Source organism: Hydractinia symbiolongicarpus, chromosome 3 (genome assembly GCF_029227915.1).
Source record: "Hydractinia symbiolongicarpus strain clone_291-10 chromosome 3, HSymV2.1, whole genome shotgun sequence".
Taxonomy (NCBI): Eukaryota; Metazoa; Cnidaria; class Hydrozoa; order Anthoathecata; family Hydractiniidae; genus Hydractinia; species Hydractinia symbiolongicarpus.
In genome coordinates this window covers 29,438,672-29,456,938 of record NC_079877.1, presented here as the reverse complement: position 1 = coordinate 29,456,938, position 18,267 = coordinate 29,438,672, and the positions used below count along the sequence as shown (strand labels likewise).

At 32.5% G+C, this 18,267-nt stretch overlaps 2 protein-coding genes and 1 long non-coding RNA gene across 7 annotated transcripts in view; 2 read left to right on the top strand and 1 right to left on the bottom strand.

Moving 5' to 3' along the window:
• The window catches only part of LOC130636726 (GRIP and coiled-coil domain-containing protein 2-like), a 30,189-nt gene extending 29,071 nt beyond the window's left edge, over positions 1-1,118 (bottom strand). For 4 of the 5 annotated variants that reach the window (XM_057446549.1, XM_057446551.1, XM_057446552.1 and 1 more), the window contains exon 1: positions 816-1,118. In XM_057446549.1, the coding sequence (XP_057302532.1) occupies positions 816-818 (3 nt within the window). In that variant the 5' untranslated portion in view covers positions 819-1,118. The remainder of the gene's footprint in view (positions 1-815) is intronic. The other variant, XM_057446553.1, reaches the window with a different exon arrangement.
• Positions 1,119-3,450: 2,332 nt separating this feature from the next.
• On the top strand, positions 3,451-8,986 carry LOC130636725 (uncharacterized). Its single transcript, XR_008982284.1, has 4 exons — positions 3,451-4,829; positions 6,791-7,370; positions 7,530-7,672; positions 8,912-8,986. It is a non-coding gene; the product is annotated as an uncharacterized LOC130636725 (long non-coding RNA).
• Positions 8,987-13,174: 4,188 nt separating this feature from the next.
• LOC130636723 (uncharacterized) lies at positions 13,175-18,155 on the top strand. Its single transcript, XM_057446546.1, has 2 exons — positions 13,175-13,572; positions 14,251-18,155. Exons 1-2 carry the CDS (start codon positions 13,362-13,364, stop codon positions 15,612-15,614), a joined length of 1,575 nt encoding a protein of 524 aa, XP_057302529.1. The 5' UTR covers positions 13,175-13,361; the 3' UTR covers positions 15,615-18,155.
• The last annotated feature ends 112 nt before the right edge of the window (positions 18,156-18,267 follow it).

The window sequence follows — 18,267 nt, the reverse complement described above, 5'->3', positions numbered from 1 at the left end:
ACACTATGTTAAAGAAGAAACTCTTGGCTTTCAAAAAAGTAGAGATAGTATACCCTTAAAACCACGGAACCAATCTAATTTGTATGAAATACAAGTAAAATGACGAATTTTAAAAAATTATGCTCGCTGTTAACCAACTTGAAAATTAATTTCTGTTGGATTAAAACAAGCTACAAAAACACTGAAAACTGGAAAATATTCTTTTAGGTGATATATTTTATAATAATTTTTATCCTGCCTAAAATATTATATTAGAGGAATTTGTCAAAAAAAGAAGGTAAATTATGCTTTTTTAACGAAATCTGGACATATATCCACATGTTGATATAATTGATATATCCATTTTCGGATATTCTTGCAGTCGGATTCACATCATAACACTGGTTATATCAATCACGGCCAGTATTCAGGTTAAGCAGCCATTATGAAATGGTGTACAAAGGCTGTAATCATAATCTTTTGTGGTGAAAACTTCTTAATAAAATACTGGATTTTTCAAGGAATTCTTTTTTTTAGTCAAATCTTTAATGAAGGAGAGCATTCAAACCACAAGAATTGATCAGACTGATTGGTCAAAAGATTATAATGAAGAAACCCAAAATAGCTTGTTGAAGATGAAAAACTAAAATTGGTTTCCGTATTTACAAACTATTTCATATTTTTACACAAAAAGGTTTTTGAATATGGAAACTGGTTCTCAACAGGAAAACTGTTTCCATTTTTTTATAGCTAGCTAGGCTACACATTATTCTGAACTGTTAGCAGTGGTGTCAGGTGAACATTTAGACCGTAATCAAAAAGGAATTTATATTTACCATTTTTTAAGTGTAACAATTGTTAAAATTATAATATAACCATTACAAATTTTTATCCAATGTCAGATCTTTTATAAAATTTCGAAAAATTGGAACCCCACACATTTTTGCGATGCCATCTTTGATTTCATTTGTTTACAAAAGCATTCCGCTTCATTGAAATCTACATTCTAAAAACCTGCCCAAAGTATAGTTTTCTTTTAAAACAGATCAACCATAAAGAATAATGATATTATTATTGTTTTGAAGCATTATTTTACAAAGGCTTTTTTTCCAAATGAAGTTTTGTAAATTGCATGTAAAACATTTAATTCATCATTCGGGCTGAAAAGATGAATTTTAATAATAGTCCTGAATTTACACCATGCACTCCACGTTGCACAGTTACGGCAGAACATCAAGGGAAATCAAGACAGACTAAAACAAGGACCCGAATGCGAAATTCTAGGAATTTTTTTTTTTAACACGGTAAAATTTGCGCGGGAATCGACGCACATCTTGTTGAGTTGAAGAACTTCTGGTAGCAATTATTGACTACGCTTGTGTTTTTCATTTTCCACTCGCAATTTTGCATGTACAATTTTTGAAAGCAACGCCGGCCAGTTATTTAAACGAAATATTCATAAATAGTGCTGTATTATCATCATGGTATTCCATGATGATAAAAACACCAAATAAACGTGTTATTTAGGGGCTGTTTATATGGGTAATATTTTCTCAGTTAGCGGGAAATATTTCAGCATGATATAATTTTTACTTTTTGTTCATATGGCATGGGCGAGAAAACTTTTCCTTGGCAAGAAAATACCCTGTGATAAGTTTGTATTGTTTACACTGTGATAAGAATTTACTCTCTACTGTTTATTTTTGAAAATTATACCGAATCAACATAAATTTATCTTGCCTACAGAGGAAACTTCTGTTTATATGGAAAAATGCATATCGCACCCGAGATCTCGGTGGGCTGGTAAATTTTTTTTTTTCAAATGAAGGCAACTAAATTTTGTGAAGAGTTCCTTAGCCCACTGCAATCACATTACAACCATTAAAACCAGAGGCCTGCACTGGAGAAATTGGCGAGGTGGCACACTGTGTGGGCTGTTGGATGTTGCCCGGAGTTGTCTAGTAGAACATGGGCCCTAATTGAGTCTGCATAGCTCAAAATGAGCATTCAATACTTTAGGACTCTCCATCTAAGCCATGGCTCCTCGTGGAAATAATAGACAAGTTATTATATCCGTCAATATTTTTGAGTCTAGCCATGTAAAATATGCAAATCTATCTAGGTAGAGGAACTTGTATATACAGAACTTTTTTGCAGATTTGGCCCAACAATTTCGACCAAATGCGCCCAAAGTTTGTTGCAAAATAATTGCGATGAAGGGCATCATTTCTTCAATTCACAAAAGTTAACATTTGGTATATTTCAGAATATAATACTTAAAATACATTTTAGGGTACAATCCTTGAAATTTCACGAAAAAACCGGCATAAAAATGGTTAAGAAAGAAAAGTCGAAGAGCCAATTAAATGTGAGAAAGAAAGAGATGGCATATTTTACAAGGCTAGCCTTACAAATATAGAAGGTCTGTTTTACTAGAAGGGATCATAGCTTAGCTGGAAAAGGCCTAGAGTATATATACTCAATTTGACCTGACAAACCCAATCAGGGTATGCGCCCCCACAAACTCCCTGCAACATCCAACCGCCCACACAATGTTCTATCCCTTCAAATTTCCTCACACAGCTTGAGTTAACCCGGGGATATATATGATAACTTTCACTTGCCCATATTGAATAGTCACCAAAGAAATGTGTAGAAAGAAGAGTGATATTTTATGCAATTGTTTAGTTAGGTAGCTGTTGTTCTTTCAAAACTTGAATGAGAGCTTAAATGCACAAGAACCACTTTACAGGACTCTCACTATTATTTAATGCGCTTTTTCTTTGTGCTTTAAGGTCAACCTAAAAGCATTTGCTAAGTGATAAAGTTTTGAATTAATATATACACTAGTCGATAGTGCCCGTGGAAAAATCCACTGAGGCAAGATAAAAAAAAAAAGCGTCATTTAAATTTTGATGACATCAGCAACCCATCTGCAAAAAAAATTAAAACCTGGTTTTTACATTGCCTCTATTGAAAATGTATGTAATCACGTGCTGTTGATGAATGGTTAATGAGATATAAGGGTTTAAAAAAATTTTGCTGACGTCAGCAAAGTCCCTAATAAAACAACAACAATTTGTATACCCGTTGCCTTCATCTTATAGATCTCGAAACGCTGATCAAGAAAATCTATAGGACCATGTATCTTTGACAAATGGTTGCAGAGATTTATTGATGACGTCATCAACCCATCCATTCCGGAATGGATTTGGGGACCCATGTTTGGGAAACTTACCCAAATTGGTCCTAGGTGGTCCCTAGTTACCCACGCGGTGAAAAATCATTGACATCACCACCTCGTTTCCAAGTTATTTGGCCTCAAAGTTTTAAGTGCACTGTAATGGGTTCACTAATCTTAATTAACTTTCCTTTGACGTCAATACTATTTTAACGTTAAAGTTTGGTAAATTACAGAACAATTTCATAGACGATGTTTTATAGAATTTGTTAAAGAAAATTAGTGAAGAATATAATCCACTTTGCAAAAGTCACAGACAGACAGAACTGGCGTATTATTATATAGATGAAACACTCAAATCGTTATTTTTGTCGATTTTTTTGATTTTTATATGAAGCCATTTCTCCTCTCTGGAACTGTTTTCTCTTTAAATATGACTTGCTGATATTTTATCACACTGTGAAGGTAACAAAAGTACAATAGAGAAGCACGCAAGCAACTATTTAATATAAAAAATTTGGAACTACACCCTTAAGAACAAAAACAAACCACCGTTTTAGTACTCAAGGGGAGTAGATTTGGATAATGGGATTTTATGCAACAAGCTTTTCCTCTTAAGCTTAAGAGTCAGCAACAGGAAGAAGGTGTTCGATCAGTTTTTACGTCTTTCCAGTTTATTTTATGGCAAAAATAACACTATTATCTGGCTTTAAGAAAATATACGCAGTTTTCGATATTTAGACGGCTTTCTCAATATATAAACAAGATGCAACGGCTGCCAATAATATATTTTATATATATCCTACCATGAAGGATGTGATGCATGGCTATGATATGACTTTTTATATTTATCTATTAGACACTTGCATGTGAAATTTTTAGGTCCCATACCTCAGAGACCGTTTGGCTATTTGGCTCGAAACTACCACTTAAAAATTCTTATAAAATCCTTATTTCCGTGTTTTTCAATTGGTTTAATTTTCTTCTGTAACATTAGCATAATCTTTGTATTAAATAACTTGCTTGAAATTTTAACTGTTCTGATTATGTTGAAAAAAACTAATTTACATTGCTGTTTTTTAATTTTTGAAAAGCAGTGAGGGAGATTTCGGTACAATACAATAGCAAGGGGCCTGAAAGGTTTTTTCTTTCCTCTACTATAACATTCTTGTTTAAGGCATGTAATATATGATCTTTCCTATTATTTTTTATTATCTAGTCCAGTTAAAATGAGTGCAATTGATTATTCAAAATGGAATAACATTTATGACAGTAGTGATGAAGACGAGGATGAAGTAAGTTCAGATTCACATTTGACATGTGACACTAGGTGTACAAAGCATGAACATATTGAATTTATTTATCCCTTTTGTCAACTGCTTTGACGAAAATCCAATATTCCAATGGGGGTTGCCAACTAGACATGAAGGCCTTATGACTTCAATTTACAGGAAGATTAATACCTAAAATTTGTATTGTAATGGTTCAGAGGAATTTGTTGACACTCCTGAAGTACAGTTTGTAAAACAGCTAATCAAGCAAAGAGAAAAGCATTTTGCCAAACGGAAGCTAGATCCTGCTATAAATCAAAACCTGAAGCGGGATTACATAATAAACATAAAATTGATTGAAACTTTTCCATCTGTTTGGAGACGTTTTAAAGTATCGGGTATGTTAATACAAATGTTATTATTTTATTGTTAATTTGTTTTTGATTGAATTGCTACAGTAAAAATGTACAGAAATTCAATGGTGATCTGTAAGATTTGTTGACTTATTTATAGTTTACATTATAGGTCAAGCCTGACTTTCATTTTAGTAATTTATGTTTTAATATCCCAATTGAACTTGTGTGTCACTAAGGATATGGTGTACTCTTGAAGCTTAGAAAAAATAAAAATATTTAACTAAAAACTAAATTTTATTCAGTTATATTCCGAAGTAAAGTATACCGTTTTTACTCTATTATTGCTACTACAGAGTTAGTATAACGTTGAAGGTAAAGGCAGATTTGCTAGAGTCCAGAATATTAGGGAGCCAGAATTATTTTTAAAGCATGAAATTGCATAAGTGTTCTTTTTTAAGAAAAGATTCAACAAGTTTTTGAAAAAGTTACAAACTATAATGTTTGAAAAGCATAAAAAACACATTAGCACAAATCTGTCCTGTGCAATGAAAAAATACAAGCTTTAACCCTAAGGCAGACAATAATGTTAAAAATTAATGTTTGAAACAAAATATATTTATGATGACTAAAAACTTAAATGACATATTTCTTTGGATTTACTGGAGGAAGATAATTAGATAACAGACACTGGAAAAACTTAATAATTTAAGCCCATGCCAGAATTGTAAACCGATGCTACGGCGATGAGGATAATGATGAACTGTATTCACACCACATAATTTTTTTCAATTTTTTTATAATACTTATGTTCATAAAATTTCTTTATATCATTTTGTTTTTTGTGAGAGATTCCTGTTTGATATAGTCAAAAAAACAGTTTGTTTTTCTTTTTCCATGGGTTCTTTTTTTCGGACTAGATTGACGCAGCAGAAAACTAAAAAGGGAAAGATTTTACAGATGTCCTTAATATTTGAAGTTGATGCTAAATTTATAAAAATTCCCCACACACCTTTATACTCTGTGTATAGTAACTTTTTCTAATTTCTAAAAAAACTGTATTTTTATTTACTCATGCGGTCTTGCAGACACCTCAATGCATGCCTGGAAGAGAATTGGATATGGTGTTTACAATTCTCAATGTAAATTCAAAATTGTATGTAAAAGTTTATTTTTTATAGACAGAATAATTGAAAAAATAAGAATTACATGCCTGGACTATGATGGCACCTATGGCTCACTTCTCTTCCAATTTAAAACATTTTTCTTCTATGATCCAAACAGTTCTCTTCCGTATTCTCACACTTCTCTTCTGCATTTTGACACATCTCAAAATTCCTTAAAATCATGGTGGTGTCAACTAAACAAATCACATGTTTTTTCTTTATTATAATTAATAGCATATTTTAAGAATATTAGGCTAGGATTTTAGGTTGACCACAGTAGTCCTTTTGTTGAGAACAATAGAAAAATAAGATACTGACCAGCCTAGTTATATATAAAAAGTGTGTATTTAAAAAGATAAGAAATGCCTCAAATGGAATACCACAATATATTTTTATCCAATGCAAATTTTTGGAGAGTTATTAATTACTAAGAACACTTGATCTTTTTTATGGTCAGTATGTCATTAATTCATCCTTGTCCCCGTCATCAATTATATTTCGAAAAGGCAAAAATGCCTGTGGACGAGGGTTGTCATTTATTCAAAAACTTGAGTTATCAAAATCCAGCTCAATCAATATTCCGGACTAGAATTTTTTAAATTCATGGAAAAAGGAAGTACTTCTCACTTTCGAAGAAAAGTGTTTCGAACGGAAGAGAAGATTTTTCGAAGAAAGAAATAAAAGAGTTTTTATTAAGAAGAAAAGTGTGTTTTTTAAGAAGAAAAGTGTTTTTATTAAGAAGAGAAGCAAGCCATAGAAACAATTGCACACCTAGACCCATGTCAGTGTTTTGAATGATGAATGATAAATGTTTTAAATGTGTGATGAATTGTTATTTAGGTGGTGTCACCCTGAGTGTGTTTCAAGATAAAATAATTTCCCCAGTTATGGGTTGGACGCGTAACTACCATGCACATTATTTTACATATTTGAAAGATGGATCATTGTTTGGAAGCACAATATCTGATGCCATAGACATGTGCTGGTTATATAATAATGGTTATCATTGGATCGATGATAAAAAGTGGAATTTGGGATAAAATAATAAAACCAGGAGAGCGATTTGCGTACACTTACGATCTTGGTGACCGTTGGGAGCATGAAATTGAAGTGGAAAAAATATTGCCATAATTATTTTGTGTCGCTTACTTACTTCGTTTAGCCCTGTGAAATTAATAATGTGTTGAATTGTAAATGATTGTTTACACAGTATTGCAATGTTAAAGGAGCTGACAGATGACTTTTAGAAAGAGTTGAACTTGAGTTGAAGTTGAACAATGTTGTTGAAGTATTTGTACAGAAATTTAATTTTATTGAAGTCTGTTGCCAGTCAACTAAAACTAGCAATTTAACCTGCATGTGCTAATAATTTTACGAATGGCAAAATATTCAGTTACAATTAGTTGTTATTATACATCAGGTACAGTCTAAATTCTAAAACAATCTAAGTTTATTAAATTTTAATTTCATAGCTTAATGTTGCATTAGCTGCAGAGTATTTTTCCTGCTTATTTTTATTTGTCGATTTTGTGAACATGGTGTACATTTACATATATTTTATGTTCTTTATTTTGTTCAGTGTGAAAGAGTCTGATGGAAAGTGTGTTGTATTAGTTGGTTGCATGAATTGTCCACCTGAAGATTCCAACGGGTGTGATGGCAAAGGCAATGATGCATTTTACTGACTAGTGAGCAGATTACCCAATAAACGAAATTGGAAAGGTTTGGTATATTTTTTTTGCACTGTAAATGACAAATATGCATCTAAAGTGCTTAAAAGTGTCTTATTTGGATAAGCACCAGTCCTAAAAAGAAGTAAACAAGAAAACATGTTTTTTTATTTATTTTACCAGGTTAGTAAGCTCTTAAAGAAAAGCTAAAAATTTTATGCAACATGCGGTTATTATTTCAGTTTCTGTTGAAGCTTCTTGAACAAAATGTTTCTACTATTTTCATTAAAGCACTTTTGATAATACATTTATAACTTGTCATGGTTGGTTAACTTTTTACTAAAATTGTTCCCTAAAATATTGTGCCTTCTATACTTTTCATATTCATCATGGTGCAACACAGCTGAATAATTATTTTTATCTTTATGCATTTTTCACACTGCATTTTAAAATTCAAATGCCTTTTTGAATGATTTAAAAAAAACTAGTGTTAGCCTGTGGAAAATCCACAGGTTCGCCCGTCCTTTTTATACCACATTGCGTGCTTCTCGCTATTGCGCAGCTAAGCTACCATTTTGCGTGACAGACAGACGTATACAGGTATTATAATATAGATTAAAACCTTGATGCCTGCTTGCCAACACAAAATCTCCCTGAGGTTGGGCTTTTAGAATTCAAACACTTTTTTGGAATGATGATATCAAAAAAAACATTTTAAATCTTGAAATGATGGCCCTAGGAAGATTAAGATGTTGATAAATTCATACTTACCTCCAACGAAAACACCAGTTAATTTCAGCTTGAAAAGTTGTCTATGGATTTGTATATTTTTTGAAAAATCCTGTTTGGTTCATAACAATTTAGACTCAGAAGTATCACTAATTATCCATGGCATAAACTAGCTATGAGTGTAGTATTGTATCGACCAGTTTTGACAAGAAATATACGGTTAAAATAGTTTTTAAACATTCAGTTTAGGGTTTTGAACACTTTACATAAATTTCAATATTTAGTTACCATGACTTTGCTTAATACCAACAATTACATGTTTAAGGGCTAGTTCATGACATCATAATTTCACATACTTAGCAAGACAACTTTAACACACAGTTGACGAGCTTCTTAAGGATTCAAGATTTGTTATGTCTGATAAAAGATTTTCTTGAATTTCTTCACGAGCTTCTAGAAACTTAAGGATATGTATTTATAATTGTAAACATCTATATATTCAGTTACTAACTAAACCTATTAATGCATTTCAAGACATCACCTATTTTGAATTTCTATTTAGGACCGCATGGCAAAAATATTTCTAGGAAATTAAAGAAAAAGTTACGAGAAGCTGGTACTGCTTTGAATGTTAAAGGTGTGTTGTATGATTCCTTTTGGTTTGATTTGAAGGAAAGAAATGCTGCAGTGAAAGCTGCGCTGGACAGTCCTTGCAGTACAAAAATTAGCAGCAAAAAAATAGTGCACTCAATTTCAACCAACGACTCAGGAAATTTAGTTTTTATTGCATGTATACATAGGCTGTTTAAGATTAAAAACAGAGATCCTGAAATTCTTATTCTTGTCAGATTTTGTCAAATTTTTTGTCAGGATATTTTTAAATATTTTAAGTGCTACACTTTTTTTTTTTCTTGTTGTTCGTATTGTTTTGTTTTTGTTTTGTTTTGTTCTGTTATATTGTTTTCTCAATATTTTTTATAGGCAACAGACTTGCTAAGCTTAGGCCTGTATAGATTACCAGCCTGCTAATAGAGATTTCTTAGCAATTTTGAATATACAAATATGAAGGAAAAATATAGGAATAGGAAGAAGTCAACTTAAGCGATCATTTTTTTATATAGTAAAGATAAGTTATTATCTGTCATTTTAGAAAAAGAAGATGAAAAAGAGAGGATTTTTATTTAAATTTTATATTTTTTTTTGTTTTTTTTATAATTTTTATATTAGAATAACCATTTCCGAGCGAAATATATATATTTATATATATATTTTATAATTTTTGTTTCCATTAATAGCTGAAATAGATAAAGATACATAAACATTAATTGTAAATCAGAAAAAAAATTTCTCTTGATATACAGTTATATACAAAATTATATACAAAATTACATCTTTTTTTTAACAAGGGAATGGTAAGTAGTAAAATAATCATCAAGTGACTTCATGTAAAAAGAATTTATATAATTTTTATTGACAATGACCTGCTTTCACACTTACTACTATCTCGCCTGCGAGGAGTATTCAAATACAGCTGTCCGTCCCAAAATGGAAATTTTTGGCTCTCTGAGCACCGACACGGGAGTAGTCGTGTGTTCGAATCTCATCTTGGTAACTATTTTTACTTTTTTTTTTCTTTTTACCATCTCGCCTGCGAGCACCGACACGGGAGTAGTCGTGTGTTCGAATCTCATCTTGGTAACTATTTTTACTTTTTTTTTTTCTTTTTACTATCTCGCCTGCGAGGATAGGTTTCCAACTCGTAACTAACTAAATGTCCCAAATGGTCAATTGCAACGTCACAGATTTAAACTTCGTACCTAAACTCTCTAAGTACTTGGAAGTCATCTAAATGACGTTTCAGGCCAAAATTGGTATTTGTTTTCGACAAAATTTGACACAGTTAACAAAAAAGGTATGCTGAACATAATAGTGACATCATAATTTTGATTTTTGTCACCTAAATGTCATTTTAGGCCAAAATTGGTCCAAAAATTAAAACTACTTTATTTTAGACAAAATTTGGCAAAGTTAACAAAAAACGTATGCTGAACATGATGGTGACATTAAAATTTTGATTTTTGTCACCTAAATGTCATATTAGGCCAAATTTGGTCCGAAATTAAAACTACTTTATTTTCGACAAAATTTGGCACAGATAACAAAAAAAGTATGCTAACATGATGGTGACATCAAAATTTTGATTCTTTGTCACCTAAATGCCGTTTAAGACCATAAACGTTTCAATCGCGCGACTTTTAACCATGGATGATAGGCTGTATTTTTGTTAGCAGAAATTGTAGAATTGGGTCGCATTGTGGATGTTTCATAGTTGTGCATTTTTAATAGCGAGATTATGCAGCGCCTGCATCTTGTATGTAATTGCTTACGTAATCAGAGTATTTTGAAGAAAAAAGGTTGAAGAACAAACAAAGTGTATTGTAAGGAAGGCCAGTGACAGGGATGTAAATAGAAAACTTTTTCAACTATATTTCTTTATTTCCTACCTAAAAGCTATCAGAAAAGACATGAATTGTTTACACCAGTCTTTTTTGCTATTAAGTGGAAATTTAGGACCTTGTTCAATTATTAGGTTGAGTTTCTAAATTGACCCCTGATGTCACAGAACCATTTTGGGACTTCGTAAAAAATAATATTTGTGTCATTTTTTCTTCATCAGTTACATTACCTTGTAAAAGCAGCAACGGAAAGACAGTTACCAACAGAACACCTGTTTGTAGAAACTCATATATGGAAGCAACAGTAAATACTGATCGAGACAGAAAGAAAGAGGCTTTGTGTAATAACTGTGGAAGTCCTCACAACTTACACGTTTGTGCAGGTAAGTTGTAAATAAGTTTCTTCGTCAGTCATCCCCTCAAAGTTCGATGGGACGACAATGTAATGTGAAGTACATATTTATTCATTCATTCATTCATTTATTCATTCATTCATTTTGATTAAATATCATTTATTTATTTATTTATCTCGCTTTGCGAGGATAGTATTGCTTTCCAACTTCTCACTGTCTAACTAACTAACTACGTCCGAAATGGGTGATTTCTAATTTGACGGCTTTTATATTAATTATTTGGCTTAAAAATTTTTGCAAAATGATTCCTCGCAACGACATAAAATTGTGTTATGAGTTTCATGGTCTAAGAATAATCCCAATGAATTTTCACATTATAAGGATTTCATAAGAATTTTTAAGCGGTAGTTTCAAAAAATGGCCAAAGGCTCTCAGAGGTATAGAACCTAAAAATTTCACATGCAGGTGTTTAATAGATGAACACAAAAAGTCAGTAAGTAACATAGTGATGCATTATATCCCTCGCGCCAGGAACAGCTGTAAATCAATTTTTAGGTTTTTAGGTTTTGTCAAATGACTCCGTTTATATATTTAAAATATATTGTTGCAGTGATAATTTGCAATTGACATTGACATGCGAGATAGTGTATGCAGCCCCTACATCTTGTTTGTGTTGCAATTGCATTAAACATTGTTTTACAACTGATTTATGCACTCGCTGATAGATAGAAATATATAACGTGTTTTTGTTCTGTGCTTTGTAAATTAGATTGTCGCATGGTGCGATATTGTGGACGAAATTGTCAGAAACAACACTGGCTCATGAAACATAAAATGGAATGCAAAGAATTGAAGATTCAGTATGCTGCTCTTAAAAGGCAAAACAATCAAACAAAGAATAAAAAACATAGTGGACATACGAAAGTTGATGAACAAAAATAGTATATTTTGTTTTTTAAAATACATATCCTTTGTTCTCCATCCCTTATCTCTACCATCTTCCGTCATGTCCGCCTTTTCACATGTTGACCCTGTGTTGTAGATCACCTCTCCTTTCCTTACCCGTTTACCCTCGCTTTTTCCGACCCTCGGCTTGTCAACCTTATGTTCTGTATGCGTATACAACAAATGGCGTTCTATTTGAGAGCGCTTCGTGTCTTCTCACATTGGATTTGCTTCAAAGTTTTCTGAGTTACCATATTTTGTTAGTTTTATACCATATTTTATATTTGTTCGTTTCTACTTTTATATTTGATAATTTGTCTTTACTTGGTTGTTTAGAAATACCTAAACAAACTGGATGAAATTTATTAGATACTAGACCATATTTTTATAACTTCAAGGAGGTTTTTACGTGTATATATTTATGAAGATAAAAAAGAGAAGAGAGAATACTAGGGAGAAACAACCGCTGCTGTAAATATGATAGCGTTGGTTGCATATTTATTATATTATGTTTTTTTTAACATTTATATTTAGTATTTGAGATATATTGTGTTTAATATGTTAGTTGTCTAAAAATATTTCAGTTTCAAGCCATTGTTATAGTTTAAGCTAGTTTTTTTGCAGTCTAAAATTTTCTTTAATGTTATTTGTTGGGAAAAAAGTTGGGGAAAAAGGGCTAATTTTTGAAGGGTCGCAGTGAATCCTGACTGACAATGACTGACAATGGCTTTTTACCTAGTAATTTTTCTTTTATTGTTGTGTTTGAAATTATTTTGACAAGAAAAGCACGTGTCTTTTGTATACATTATCTTTCATGAATAATGTTAAGAGGTTTCAATGAGCTGGTTTCAACAGTTAATTTTTTTTTTTAAATTGGACTTAAAGAACCTAGAGCGGGCTTTGATTGAAGGTGGCCAGTAATCTAGAAAATTTTAAAGATTTAAAGAGATTGAAAGTCAAGAAAAAAGTCCAAATATTTTGTATAAAAAATTTAGCTGTCAACTATGCATGAAAATTTAATGCGTTAAAAATTCGAAAGAAAGCTCTTAAGAATAAATCTTTTAATAAAAAAGTCTGTGTTATTTGAGTAACGAAAAAGTCTGGGAAAATATAAATTAGCTAGCAACCCTACCCAACTATTCTATTTACAAATTTCTCAATGTAAACTAGACCTTACGTATTAGGTCTAAGTCTAATTTTTTCTTGTAGTTTTTTTTTTTTTTTCAAAGTATTTTTAAGTTTCATTTAGCGGATTAATATGAGCAATAAGTGGCTGTCTGCTGCAGTGCCAATAAAAAAGAAAACCTGCAAGCAAAAACAAACTGTCAACAGAAAAGTACAGCAAAAATATCCAATGTTTATGGAACCGTTCTCACAAGCATTAAATACATCTAATTTAAGACAGACCAAAGTTTCTTCGTTTTTTAAAAATCATGGATTATCGAGAAGAAGCGAGGAACAGCGATCATGTGAGTAATTGTTTTGTTTATTTTGACGTGTGTTGTAAAATCGTTTTATTAGTTGAGTTTTCATAGACGAATAAACACGGTGCAGATCAACCGATCCACGTATTAAGAATTTTAGAGTACATGATTTGTTGCAACCATATAGGACTAATTTTTTATCAAAGTAACTTTTCGTAGTAAAATGTGAATAACTACGGTATTCTCATTAAGACGTAAATAAATTGATAAATAAGACTTTACATAATTTCCACAAATTAACGAAAACTCGTTCATTATTGCTCCGCTCAGGCAAGGGGATACAAATTTTAGGGAAAAAATCAGAGGGCAAGAAAACATGCTTGCTTGTTTTTAATGAATCAATGATTTTTTTTTCGAAAGAGCTAGCTATAAACTCTGCATAGCTAAACTTCTAGAAACACTCATTTTTATATCCTTCGTGTTATTTTATATTTTGAATGTGAATAATGTACTCGAATACTTTCGAATTTTTTGTAATATGCTGAGGATAATCTTCGTTACGAGCAGTGAGTTATGTGTTTATATATTTTGGAATCCTAAATGCGTCTTGAATTTTGTTGATTTTCGTCATGAATCTCCTTCCAATTAGCTACCTTAAATTTCAAACGCCTTCCCAACCTAAAACGATGTACATCTAGTGAAGTAGTGTGCCAATTTTTTTAGTCCATTCAACCTTTTCTATGAATCGATTTACCGTTGACGATAAATGTAATGACGCCAAGATTAGTACCGCAAGATGTGATGACGACGACGAGGAGGAGAGGATGTTGTTTGGGACGTGTGGAAGCAGTTTACTGGAGATATCTAACTTTTGTGAATCCCAAGGTACGACGAAAAATAACTTATGTAATATTATTAAAAAAATTAGTCACGAGAAATCGAATTCTAAACAACGTAAAAGAATGGCGGTTACTAGTTATATAAAGCCGACGAAAGAAACGAAAGTAGAACTTCTTGAGGATTTCTCTCGGTTGCCGGTCTTAAAGTCGAACACACCTTACAGCAGAGACAAAAAAGAAATTAATAAACCTTCATCTTTAAAAAATACAGATAGTATCTGTCAGGAGTTCACCCAGCAGTCGCCGTGCGTCGTCAAACAACTTGACATGTCCATAGTTCACCCTGAAATGACACACGAGAGGAGCGTAATTGATGACGATTTTTCGCCTTGTTGTGTCAACCTGGAAGGTTGCTATGGCAATGAATTAAGCCGAATGGGTTGCGTTGAGGACCCAACGAAGTGCTTAACGCGAGAAAGATTGTTCGATGTTGATAGCGAAGTTAAAAACAATGACGGCGATAAAGATTTCTTTAAAGGGATTTTTAGCTCGCAAACGTGTGTTACGGGAAAACAATCGGCACTTCAACCGTCGCCGTCTCAAAACAGACACGTAACCAAGCCGCCATCTCCTTTAATTTTCACTGAACAATATTCTGAAATGAATACCAATAAAAGGCGGAACCATAAAAACGAAGCCATGCATACTATTGCAACACCTCGTCCTCCTTCGCCTTTAATATTCACTGAACCGTGCAATGATACACAAAACAAAGAGACAGCTTTTCGCCCTCCATCGCCCTTGCAGTTTGCTCGTAGGCGGTTGAATAATAACAGTTATACAATAAGAAATACTGAAGAAGTAGTAAAACAAACCACGTTAAAAAAACAGTTGTTAGAAGAAGATACTTCAAGTCTGAAGTCAGAGTCGTCGCGCATTGATCAGAAATCTTATGTCGAATTTGATTCTGGCACGTTAGTCAAATCCAATATGTTGAAAATGTCTGGGAAGGAGAACATACGACCTAGCTGCATTGATTTTCACAAAAAGATGGAAAAAGAAACACGTGCTGTATTGCAAGACATAAAGTACAATAGTTGTCAACTAGATTCTTGCTCGCCCGATTCTATAACAGGATGTATTCAACAAACTCTACTGCGTCCAACGAGACAAAAAATCGCGTTATCTAATGGCTTCCAAAATCGAAAGCGTTTGGATTTAAACGCAGCTGATTTTTGGACTACTTGACATGAGTTTGTTCCTACATTTGTCAACAACCAGTAAATGTGTGCGCCCTGGTGCAGTCTGAATGCACGATTTATAAAAAGTTGCAAAGTTTGTTGTTGTTTTTTAACTTTTCTTTTTTCAAAGCATTTTGGGGTAGAACGTTGCGTTTTGATGTAAAATTCAAGTTTTCGATTTTTGTATTGAATAATGGCGCCGTTAAAACATTGAACATTCGAGGAATTGAAATATGTGGTTAAAACCCGATCTCACGCTAACTTTTTTTTTTTTCAATTTTGAGATTTAACGAAATAAATCCGAAACTACAAAATTTTTGACATATCTGTTCGTTTTACGGCTTATCCTGCTACATGAAACAGCTAAGGTTTTATAACAAAATATGATAGTATATGAAATAAAGAAAAAAACTGTTTTATAAAATTTTGTTATCGAATCACTTTTTAATAATGTATAAATATTTTTTTATTGTATAAATATTAAATTAAAAATGTTATGCAGTTAGAATTTTATTACGACAGGAAAAGTTTTTCTTTTCGTTTGGTCATAATCTTATGCTTTCGAAAAAGTTTATTTGTTGCATGGTCCTACTGTGTGTGGTACTGGTATGCTATAACCTTTTCAAGTATATTTCTCTGGTGAAAGTTAGAGATCAAGATATAATCAAGCGGTTTCAGTTGGAATTTCCACAAAGTATCAATACCAGCAAACGAAGGGAGAAGTATCTATTGTTTATTGGTATAATAGCTGCGTATACGAATCAGAATCGGCGCAATGTGTTGCGGAATACATGGTTGTTTGGTTGCACAAGAAAAACAAATTGCACATACAAGTTCTTTTTTGATGGATTAGATATTAATAATCAACGTTTGTCCAGCGATATATTGAATAAGTATATTGCAGAATCAAAAAGCAACAACGACATTGCTGTACTCGATACACCTCCCGGTCGGAATTTCGCTGTTCGAACTTATAAATCTATTTATTATGTGATGGAACGATTCAAAGTTGAATATTATCTCAGGTTAGATGACGATCATTACCTGTGCGTAGAAAGATTGATTTACGAACTAAAACACAGACCTGTGGAATGGTTATTTTCCGGATACACGCATTGCAAACCAGCTCGTATTGACGAAGGATATCAGATGTTTTCTTATAATTTGTTACAAGTCTTCTACAAGAAGAGCGACCTTGTGTGTACTGAGTTTGGTACTGACGCTGTCTCGAGTTGGGTTTATGATGTTATGGAAACACAGAACGTAACTTGGTTCTCAGAAAACAAGAGAATCTACCAAGGTCAAGCGTCACTGAATACCGCTCTACAAAAAAGGAAGGAACTTTGCCAAACGTATATATCCCTTCATGGAACATATACCAGAGAAATGGAGATTTTTCACGATATTGTTCTGAAGGAAGAATTTCACCACTATGATATTCCAAGTCCGTACCACCTGATCACCGTCGTGTTAACTTGCTTGTAGAATTGAAAAGCGCCAAAGACCAGATACCGTGTGCTGCAAAACCTGTATTTAAAATAAACGGTGGAAAACCTTGGATGGGAAGACAGTATTCGAGATAGAAAATGTCCCGCGTACCATTTTGAACGATGCTTGTGTTTGAAACATTTATAACGTGATCACTAATCCAGATTTATTCACAGGGGATTTTGTCTTTGTGCGAAAACGACATGATAACTTTGCAAGACACTAGAAACGAGGCTGGTCACAAATCATCACTTTTGTTTTGGTGGCGGATTGAAATTTAAATACGTCGAAATATGTTTACGAGTTTGTTTATTTATTTATTTTTAAACTCGTAGTCGGCTGTGTTCGTTCGCCGTTTCGACAAAAGCACACATGCTGTGGCATATTTTGCAGGTAGAAAATTTTACAACTGGGTTAAATTAATTTTCACGGTAGGCCAACAATGGCTTTCGCGGGAATTTATTTTCGTGAATGTTTAAAAAATTAAATTTCGCGGAAAGTAAAAAAAAGTAAGTTATGTGATTTTCGTTTTAAACATTGAACACCCATTTGAAGATTTTTAATACTTTATGATGCTATTTGAGGCATTTTTAGTAATATTTTACGCATGATCAGTTCAAGAAAGCTGAAGCATATGGCGAAAATAGTTTATTTTATTTTATTATAGACGTTTCATAAGACGTTTAGTATAAATTTTCCTATTTATACAACAATTTACAAAACCTACCTTAATAAGGTACCTAATTTCTTGTAAATCAACTTTTGCGAGTTAAGCAGATTTTAATTTTAGCGAGTTGAGAGAGTTGTATGGTTTGCAAAAAAAAAAAAATGGCGTTCGAAATAGAAATCACGAAATTCGTGGATTTTAAAAATATCCCTAAAAATATGACAAAGTATTTAGTATGTGTAATATAAATGATAAATTTTAGCCAATTCTAATTTCCCGCTAAATTAATTGCCAGAAGTCAACGCGAAAAGCTGAGTACAAGGTCCTGCAATAAAATATTATATTTCCTCATATTGTTTTGTGTTTTTCAGGAAAAATGAGAATATCAATTGCCATTGTTTTAATTTTTCGACCTCATTGCTTTTAAAATAATTGGCAACAAAAAAGTGTAACACACATTTCTACTTCACCAATCCTGAATTTGTGTATCAGTTGAATCAAGATG

Bases quoted from the DNA above. Each gene is read 5' to 3' on its own strand.
- LOC130636723 (XM_057446546.1), top strand. From the start codon at position 13,362: ATGAGCAATAAGTGGCTGTCTGCTGCAGTGCCAATAAAAAAGAAAACC. The intron at 13,573-14,250 runs GTGAGTAATTGT...CAATTTTTTTAG, and splicing joins AAGCGAGGAACAGCGATCAT to TCCATTCAACCTTTTCTATG.